Here is a 9950-nt window from a genome sequence, read left to right as displayed (position 1 = left end):
CTAGAGCTCACACATCTGTCCTCGTGAGCATAACTCAATTGGTATGGACAATGCATAAAATATATAAGGTTTGAGGTTCGAACCTCGGCCACCACAAAAAAAAAAGAGCTCACACATCTTAAATGTGAAAAAAGTGGGGTGTTTGGGGTTCGACCCTCAGCCCTTGCATATAATATGTAATATCTCTACCAACTGAGTTAAACTCACGGAGAATAAACTACATTAATGTTAAGACAAAGATTTTGTTTAGTAAATAATATATGTTGTAAAAAAAAATAAAAAATAATATGATATGATATGTTACAAAATTAACACTAAGGGTCCGTTTGTTACAGATTAAAATAAAAGTGATTTTGATATAAAATAATTTAGAGATTATATTTTAGAGATTATATGAAAAATCAGAATCTATTTTGCGTTTGTTTACTGTAATAAAAATCACTTTTTTTAAACAAATAATCTAGTTTGTTTGGATACAACTATATAAAAGGGATTTTTTGTTACAAAATTAGTTTAATCTTTTAAATTATATTTTCTCTCTCCTCTAAAAAAAATATATTTTATTTTAAGCTGCTCCTAACAGCTTCTCATTTGAAGCTGTTTTTAGATTATTTTTAGATTCTGATTTTTTTAAAAATCTGTAACAAACTGATGCAAAACTCTTAAAAGTGATTATTTGTTTAAAAAAAGTGATTTTTTTCTTAAAAAAGCTATAACAAACGGGCTCTAAACTACACAAGAGTGTTTATATGAGATGACATGAGTCTCTTCTAGTTTAATTAAGGTGTGGTTCGAATTCAGTGTTGGGCATGCAACAACGTTAAATTTTTTTATGAGAGTTGCTGCCCATTTGAATTCTGCAAGGCTCGAGGATTAGTATCTGTAAGGGAGAGTTGTTTCCCATTTAGGTGTTGCAAGGATTTGTCTATCTAAGTTGCACGCGGAAGATTCACGGTCTATGAAAAAAAATAACTCTAAACTTAATTTAACATGCAAAGAGGTGGGTAATATATGTTCATTTATCCATATTTTTCCATTGTATTTTGTTGTATTTATATTTTATTAGTTTTAAAATTTAAATTTTAAAATTTTTCTTAGATTATTATGGGCAACGTAAAAATGTTCAACTAAAACAAATTGAATTGATAAGGGTAATTTTGTTCACAAAATTGTTCCCCAAAATGTAGTTAAGTGCTTGAATATGTAACACCTAATTTGATCGAATGAGTATTCAATCCAAACTTTTTTTAAACAAGTTTATTGTCAATTTGTTAGTATTTGTTGAAGGTGTGATTGATTGATAAAGAGGTTATATGTTCAACTTCTTTCATTAACAAAAATATCAACCAACATTTATTTTTGAAAAAGAAATGATAACTAACATTTGTTATCTGAGAAGCTCAAGATATATCTCGCATATATAGCATGCATTTGGTTTTATTGATTAACCACTTAAAATGAATTTGATGTGTATTTTTGTTACAATAATCATCACTTTTACATAACCTTTTTTACATCACTTTCACTATCTCAAGCAACACATTTTGAAAATTGTTGTTCACACATTTGAGAAGGCTGAGACACACATGTAAAATACGTTTTTGCCCCCTCAGCAGTTAACTGCCGAGGAATTAAAAATCCGGCTGCAGTTAACTACCGAGGAAAACCTCGGTAGTTAACTGCCGAGGAAAACATAACTTCATTTTCTTCAATACTTCTTCTTCTAAAAGTGCTGTATATACAATAACGTTCATTTATTTCTTTGGAGTTCCATCATTTATTTATTTTGCTTTTCTAGATCTAGTGGTTTAAAGGTTCTTTGCATTATACAGTATTGTTCCTCACTCTTTAGCTCTATCTCTCATTTGTAGTTCTTCATTCTTCTCTTTCTACTTCTACCTCTGTGCCTTTTCACATAGAAAAAAAAAACAGTAAGATTGTTGAGATAAAAATGGATGAAGATTAATTAGAGAAAAGAAGATGAACATAGATTGAAGAAATTGGGTGTGAGAGGGAAGTTCTTGATATGAATTTAGAAAGAAATATGGAGAAAAATAAAATGAAAAGCATCTCATAAAGGATGAATCGAGAATAGGGGATTTTGAATGCAAACATAAATATTGATGTAATTGAGTATTTGATGGTGGATGTGTATGCTGTGCAGCGGAATAATGAATATTGTGAGAAGAAGTATCCAAATTGCTGCATATGCAGCACTTTTAGAAGAAGAAGTATTGAAGAAAATGAAGTTATGTTTTCCTCGGCAGTTAACTACCGAGGTTTTCCTCGGTATTTAACTGCAGCCGGATTTTTAATTCCTCGGCAGTTAACTGCCGAGGGGGCAAAAACGTATTTTACATGTGTGTCCCAGCCTTATGCAATGTGTCAACAGCAATTTTCACACATTTTTGACAAACAGCTTTGAACACACTCTTATTGATTGGTTAAAATTAACATAAGACTCACAAAATTTCTACAAAGCGGCGAGATCTTGTGGAATTCGTGTAAATTTTAGCTAATCAACACAAATGTGTTAAAAAGTAGGCTTAAATATGAAAAAGGTCCCTGTAAGTTGGCGCATTTTTGGTTTTAGTCCCTGTAAGTTTTTTTGTTGCGAAACAACCCCTATAAGTTGTTAAACTTTTGGTTTTAGTCCCTAACGTTAACTTCTGTTACAAAAACGCTTAGCTGGCAAACGGAGTAACATGTGGCAGTCGCTGACATGGCCAAACACGCTTACGTGTACTGACAGATGATAAGTGACTAGATTTGAGGGACCAAAATCAAAAACGCAAAATTACATAGGGACCAAAATAAAAAAAATAATCATCAAAATTTGAATTTTAAAACATATTATTTCCACCTTCTTCATCACTATGTTCTTTCTCTCTTCTTCATTTCTACCATTCCCACCCTCCCATAGCTTTGCGCCCTAACACCAAAAACCCATTTCATTGAACAATGTTTTCTCATTCCATTTGTCAATTATCATCAAATTGCAGAAAAATTATGAGGATGTTCATCTCCAATTCGCATGCCATGCTGCTACAACATGAAAAATTGATAATGAGAAAGAGCCATTAAGCATTAGTGTTGCAACATTTCAGAGCAATTGAGAAAGCTTAAATTCTCACAGTTGATTGAAGCAACCAATGGCTTCTCAGCAGCAAGCCTCATTGGTTGTGGTGGTTTTGGTGAAGTGTTTAAGGCCACACTCAAAGACGGAACATGTGATAAAGAAGATCATTCGACTGAGTTGCCAAGGTGATAGATAATTCATGGCTGAGATGGAAACCTTAGAAAAAATCAAGCATAAAAACCTTGTCCCTTTATTGAGATACTGCAGAGTAGGAGAAGAGATGCTACTTGTTTATGAATACATGGAATATGGAAGCCTAGAAGAGATGCTCCACAGAAGAATAAGCCTATGAAACATTTCGTCGTTGTTTAGAAAAACTGCAACTTTTGAATTAGCTTTGCATTCTTTGGAATCACGAATTACAAAACACTCCATACTTGTATCAATGCAAAACTCAGAGTAGAATTCAGACATGTCCCAGGTATCTTGTACAAGCGGAACTGATTTGGACAAAGCTACAAATGAGCTTGTGCTTCGTGTACATCCTGATGAAGCTATATATTTGAAGATCAACAACAAAGTTCCTGGCATTGGAATGAGATTAGACAGAAGTGACATTAATTTGCTTAACGGATCAAGGTATTAAGATCTTCTAGATATGTTCTTCTTGGAGCTCACTAACTAATCTAAATTCAATTTTTTTTTTTAACAGGAAATCTAAATTCAAATGTGAAAGTTAACATAGTAGTTTTGATGACTTGTTTTGATGACTTTCAATTTCTGTGAAGGTATCCAAGAGAAATACCAGATGCATATGAGAGGTACTCTTAGTTGCTATTGAAGGCGATGAAGGATGTTCATCAGAAGTGACGAGCTTGATTCAGCTTGGGCACTATTCACTCCATTGCTAAAAGAAATTAAAAATAAGAAGATTGCTCCAGAGCTTTATCCTTATGGTAGCAGAGGACCAGTTGGAGCACGATACCTTGCCGCAAGGCACGATGTAAGATGGGAAGATCTTGGGGTTTTTATTTTGAAGGAAAGATCTTGGGGTTGGAGAAGAAGAAGAAGAAACAGAGAGATGAAGAAGCTTTAGTTTTTAAATTTTGATGTTTACGTTTTTTCAATTTCATCCCTATGTAATTTTGCGTTTTTGATTTTGGTCCCTCAAATCTAGTCACTTATCATCTGTCAGTACACGTAAGCGTGTTTGGCCATGTCAGCGACTGCTACATGTTACTCTGTTTGCCAGCTAAGCGTTTTTGTAACAGAAGTTAACGTTAGGGACTAAAACCAAAAGTTTAACAACTTATAGGGGTTGTTTCGCAACAAAAAAACTTACAGGGACTAAAACCAAAAATGCGCCAACTTACAAGGACCTTTTTCATATTTAAGCATAAAAAGTATGTCTGAGTATATTGCTCACACTTCTATTTTTCCAGGTTTATTCTCGTTGAAAACTTTATCATTTTAAACTAAAGGGAGATGCAATATTATATAAACTTTGACACGACCAACATTTCAGAATTAAATCTACATCTCCAAAATCAATTTTGACTCATGTGTATAATCAATTTTGACTACCAAAAGTCTCTAAACTCTCTTCATCCAAACGTCGAAACCAATAATATTTTAAAGTTTAATAGTGAATATTCATTTTATTCATTCACAATTTTCCTGTGGTTCAATTTAGTCATTAACAAAAAATAATAAATAAAAACCGTCTAACTTTTGAAGATAGTGACTAATTTTTCCTCTATATATTGAAGTTAGTGACTAATTTATCCTCTATATAAAAATGTCAACGACTCGTTTAATATTTTAAAATGAGCCGCAAACTTAAACAACATCGTAGAGGCCTCAAAATCGTGGCTAAATCTTCAACACACATAAACCATCATTTGTGATACTTTCCAATACCATAAAAAGAAAAACATTCTCATAGACAAATGTACAACACAAAAATAATACTATAAATAAATAATTCATTAATTTAAAAATTAAACTTTTTTTAGGAGAAAAGATCAAACAAAATTATAACACTCTGCACTTTGCAACACTTTCCACAACACTTCACAATGGAAATGGCAGCCTCAAATTTCAAATTCACTCTCCCTTTGAAGAATACTAGGTACTTGTCTATGTTTCATGGATTGAAACACCAACACTCAAATTCATTCAACAAATGTTTCAAACTTCAATCTTTGTCTACTAGAATAGTGTCAGCTACTACAAACATAGCTTCTGATATGTATGTTGGAAGAAACAATAGTAACAAGATTTACACAAACTTGAATTCTTGTCTTGTGATTCCACCACCTACTTCCACCAAACCAAGAGCTATAATCAAATTCATTGGTGGTGCTTTCGTTGGTGCTATTCCTCAAATTACTTATGGGTATTGATGTTATTCTCTCTTACCCTTTTGTTTATTTTAATGTAAAGTTTGATTTTTTTCATGTTGGTAGTTTAATTTTCAAGTTTTTTTTGTTTATTTTTTCATTTTGTAAATTGTAGATATCTTATAGAGTTATTGGCTAAGGAAGGTTTTGTTGTTGTGGTGGTGCCTTATAATGTGACATTTGATCATTCTCTAGCTGCTAAACAAGTCTATGACAAGTTTCATTCTTGTTTGGATACACTGCTGACATCTGGGTTGCCTCAATCCAATTTGTCACCTGCTCAGCTTGGAGGTCTTCCTATTTTCTCTGTTGGTCATAGGTATGTATGTCGTACTGACACTTCAGATTCAAGGCGTATCCGGTGTTCGACACATGTCGGTGTCAGACACCGACAAGACACCAGTATATGTGGTTATATTTAGTTATTTCATTTTCTCAAATTATCATTGGTGTCGAAATATCAATGTCGTGTTTGGTGTTTGTGTCTATATGAATGATTCGTAGTTTAGTACCAATCTTACTGGAATTAAGGTAAAGTAACTGTCTTTTTTTTGTTTTCAATTTGTAGCAATGGTGCACTTCTTCAAGTACTCACAGGAAGCTTATTTTCTGAGAAACTACCTAAGGTTTGGTTATATTTCTGGCTGCTAGGGTACAAGACTGTATCTATCTATGAACAAAAAAGGGTTTTATTGAGACATGGTGCAGATTATAAAACTTTATAATCTGGATAGTGCAGATTATAAAGTGTTCGAATGTTTTAATTTATGGAAGCATAGTGCAGATTATAAAACTTTATTTTCTTTAATAAAACTTATAGACTTATAGTTATATCAATTCAAGGAATGTGATGAAAAGGTATGTATCTCTTATGGAAGGCTAATGCTGTAATCGCTTACAACAACAGACCAGCAACAGAGGCGGTTCCTTACTTTGAGCAGGTATTAACAATATTCATACTTGTTGAATGCTAAAATTGCAATTTATCTAAGATTCTTCATTATAAGCTACCTTAATAGAGTGATTGATTTTTGTGGTTGTGATTAAGGATTTTTCCAATAGACTCTATATGCCTTGCCAGTCGCCGCATAAAGTTTTGTTATGGAAGTTAAAATTTAGTTTGAAGGATGGACTTGCTATGTTACCTAAAAGTATAAAACATTGTTTGGACATAATTTATTGACATTTTGTGTTTAACCTGGATAATATATATTTACACAAAGTAATTAAAGTGGTGAATGGTGATGGAACAAATCTAAGCATGCTAAATACTGGTTATGAATATGTTGGAAACACAGCTGAATGTGCTTTATTATTGTTTTTTTTAACATATTTAGCAGAGCTAAAGATTTTGTATATCTGTGCAAATAAATGGGAAGCCAATAAATATGCTTAAGAAAGCTTATGAAGAAATGCACCATTTATACATGCAGATGCAATTAAGTTCAATTAGTATAAGCATTATCGGCATACCATCAACTTACTGGAAAGTTTAAGATAAATTTATTATGTCTAGAACATTAAATTTTGCTGCTGATGGAATCAATTATTCCCCTTTACTCTAACTGTCCAGTACAGCATCAGAACCACTCAAATAAACATGCTTCCTGACTTAATTTTATATGGCCTTATATCATTCATCTTCATACTGCATTTCAGATGATAAAGCATGCATGTAAGTTGTCCGTGTCAATTGTGATTCAAAACTTTGCATTGATGTCCTGCAGCTAGGTCCTGCTGTCAGCCAGATGATGCCAATAGTGGAAGCAAATCCAATTTACTCGATAGCTAGAAATGCACCAGGTATCACCTGAGATTGCGCATTTTTTGAATGTACAGTTTGGCTATAACTTTGCTTTAAACTATCACACTTCTCTTACTGATGAAGTTTTCCAAAAGGAAGTGTTCTTTTCTTTTTCTTTTTTTTTGAGGGGAAAAGGAAGTGTTGCTGTCGCTCATTTCTAAATATGTTAGCATATAAAACATATTTACTTTTTATAATCCTACACATTCATTACCACTCCTGTTATATTTCCTATGTAGTGAATTTAGAGATTGAGATGCAATAACTTTGTTCTAAATTCAAAAGTCTTGGTCTAATAATGTAATTCTGATGTTAAAATCAGTTAATGCGATAGGTGTGCTATTGACTCAACCATTCTGCTAGAACTGGTATCTATTGTTTGAATAAATTAGAGGAAGGAAACAAAATATAGTAGTAAGTAAAATCTTTGTGACTTTGTATCAACAGAGACACTTAAATTTATTTAAGCAATCACACACTAGAACAATATGTCAGAGAGATTTGGATCATATAGATATAGTTTCCATAAAACTGACCAAAGTCAGTTTTGACCTTCTCGGCCTCTCCTCCTATTAGTAATTCTTAACGAGAGGTCTAACACATTATTGTGGAATTCATTGGTTTGTTTAATTGCATGTACATTTTATCTTTTCATTTCAGAGATTAACTATAACGATTTGTGTATGTAAAATCATATGACGATTAAACATGTCATCTGCAACGTGTGTAGGAGATGCATGGAAGATGGTTCTTGATTCTGTTGGATCAATTCTGCAGGAAAGCGAGAAGGAAGTTCTGAATTCATTAACTAAATTTGTTGATCAGCTGCCTTTGGTAATGAATGAGGTATGTGTTAACTGTTGATTTTGGAGATTACGTGATGATATTTATTTCAATAAGTAACTAGTATCAAGGACCAGCTTACGTGATGTGTTAAAGGGAAAACCTTGGAGGTCAAGTATTGCTGTTGGTTTTTTCTATAGGCGAATCTTAGTAAGTCAATGGTTATGTTAGTTTCTGAGATCTAACCCGGGTCCTCCTGCTCAAAACTCCTTCATTGTCCCTTATCTCACCAACCGAGCTACCTTCGTGGGACAAATATTGTTAATTCTTTTTTGCAGTTAACTTTGCTTCCATTTGAAGTTTATAATCCCTTAGGTTAATCTATAAAAGCTTATGATGATCTTTGCGGCCATGGTCTATTATGATCTATGAAGCACTGACACACACACACACGACACTAACACGTAGACACCGATAATAATTTTATAAAATAGAAGTGATTGAATGTAACACATGTGTCGGTAACGGATGCCAAAGATGCCTACAGTCCGGAGTCTAGGTGTCACTTAGATGATGATTGAAAAGTATGAAGCCCAACATACGTCTTGCAAGGAAAATTACACTATGATGCTTAAAACCCACTCTTTTTACAAGTTACTGGTACTATATATATATATATATATATATATGTATTTATTTTCTTCTTGACGTGTATATATCTCTCTGTCAGGTTACACAAGGAGTCTCAGAGTTCAAGCCAACGCCATCTGAAAATCGTGATTGCTTTAAAAGTTCGTACAATGTCAAACACACATTATTGGTTTGTCTGATACCCTATATCTCATAACTTACTTTTGAAAGACGGCTAGCATTGGTAAGATATATCTGATATTGTCTTTCTTTTTGTCTCTTAAGGTGCAATTCAATATCGACACAATAGACGAAACAAATATTCTTGAAGAAACACTCAAGCCTCGTGTGGAGTCCTTTGGTGGGACAATAGAAAAAGTAGGATTGAGTGGTAACCACATCACACCATGCATCCAGGTAAAACTTCTCTGCACCATCCTATAATACATTTCATTTCATTGAAATTTTGTGTTGCTTCTTTTTCACTGATTGGTGGTTACACTGAAATCAGGAACCAAGATGGCAAGTAGGTAAGTTGTATACTCCAGCAGATGCTGTTGCTCAAAGGCTTAAATCTTTTTCTTTGAGTGATACTAGAATCCTTGCCAGAACCATTAGTGACTGGTTCCAACGTTTTGAGGATTGAAGTGCTAGGGCATATTTGCATTGCGTAAATCATGCAATATAGGTTTGGGAAATAGAAACTTACATGTTGTATATGTGCATTAATGAGTCAAGAATGTAGTGATAATCTTAGTGTAAGCTTGGATTTTGAGAGCAACTGACACACAATAATCCAACACAAATATATTCATCAATCTTGCTTTTATTTTTCACCATTTACTTTTGGGCTGTATTGCATTTATTTACATTCATTACTTATTGTCTTTGATTTTTATACATTTACTAAACGTATTTACTAGCCTTAGTTATAGTTTAGAAAATCTGCACTGAAGAGCTTTTTGAAGAATTCTACAAATCCAACTTGAGAAGTATAGTCAATTCCTTAAATAGAGCATAAGGGAGCTGATTGCAAGACTCATCTGTCGAGCAGGGACAAAATTTGGCCTTAGCGATATGACAGTGTCGAGTGGAAGGGCTGTCAGCCTGTCGCTCAATAAATAAATTTACTCTAGGGATATATAAGGCAGATCTTGCCTAACAGCTCATTTAATTGGGGTGAATAGGCAGCTTGATGCCGACATTTTCTACCTGTAATTGTGTGTGTCCCAAGCATTGGATTATTCAGCCA

At 33.4% G+C, this 9950-nt stretch overlaps 1 protein-coding gene and 1 long non-coding RNA gene across 3 annotated transcripts; both read left to right on the top strand.

The window, feature by feature from the left end:
* The first annotated feature begins 3649 nt into the window (after nt 1-3649).
* Nucleotides 3650-4318, top strand: LOC146952368 (uncharacterized). Its single transcript, XR_015023234.1, has 2 exons — nt 3650-3718; nt 3868-4318. It is a non-coding gene; the product is annotated as an uncharacterized LOC146952368 (long non-coding RNA).
* Nucleotides 4319-5144: 826 nt separating this feature from the next.
* LOC146952367 (initiation factor 4F subunit (DUF1350)) lies at nt 5145-9516 on the top strand. Of its 2 annotated transcripts, XM_085701252.1 has the most exons (9): nt 5145-5477; nt 5597-5800; nt 6050-6107; nt 6360-6422; nt 7209-7284; nt 8016-8131; nt 8799-8888; nt 8984-9115; nt 9210-9516. In XM_085701252.1, the coding sequence occupies exons 1-9, from the start codon at nt 5158-5160 to the stop codon at nt 9342-9344; spliced, it is 1194 nt and encodes a 397-aa protein (XP_085557378.1). In that variant the 5' UTR covers nt 5145-5157; the 3' UTR covers nt 9345-9516. The 2 variants fall into 2 exon arrangements, with proteins under 2 accessions (XP_085557378.1, XP_085557386.1); XM_085701260.1 differs by lacking the exon at nt 5597-5800.
* The last annotated feature ends 434 nt before the right edge of the window (nt 9517-9950 follow it).

Source organism: Medicago sativa, chromosome 1, assembly GCF_051527215.1.
Source record: "Medicago sativa cultivar Bolivia chromosome 1, Bolivia_mono, whole genome shotgun sequence".
Classification (NCBI taxonomy): Eukaryota; Viridiplantae; Streptophyta; class Magnoliopsida; order Fabales; family Fabaceae; genus Medicago; species Medicago sativa.
This window is presented reverse-complemented; position numbering and strand designations above follow the sequence as displayed.

Bases quoted from the DNA above. Each gene is read 5' to 3' on its own strand.
- LOC146952367 (XM_085701252.1), top strand. From the start codon at position 5,158: ATGGAAATGGCAGCCTCAAATTTCAAATTCACTCTCCCTTTGAAGAAT. The intron at 5,801-6,049 runs GTATGTATGTCG...TTCAATTTGTAG, and splicing joins ATTTTCTCTGTTGGTCATAG to CAATGGTGCACTTCTTCAAG. The intron at 8,889-8,983 runs GTTTGTCTGATA...TTGTCTCTTAAG, and splicing joins ATGTCAAACACACATTATTG to GTGCAATTCAATATCGACAC.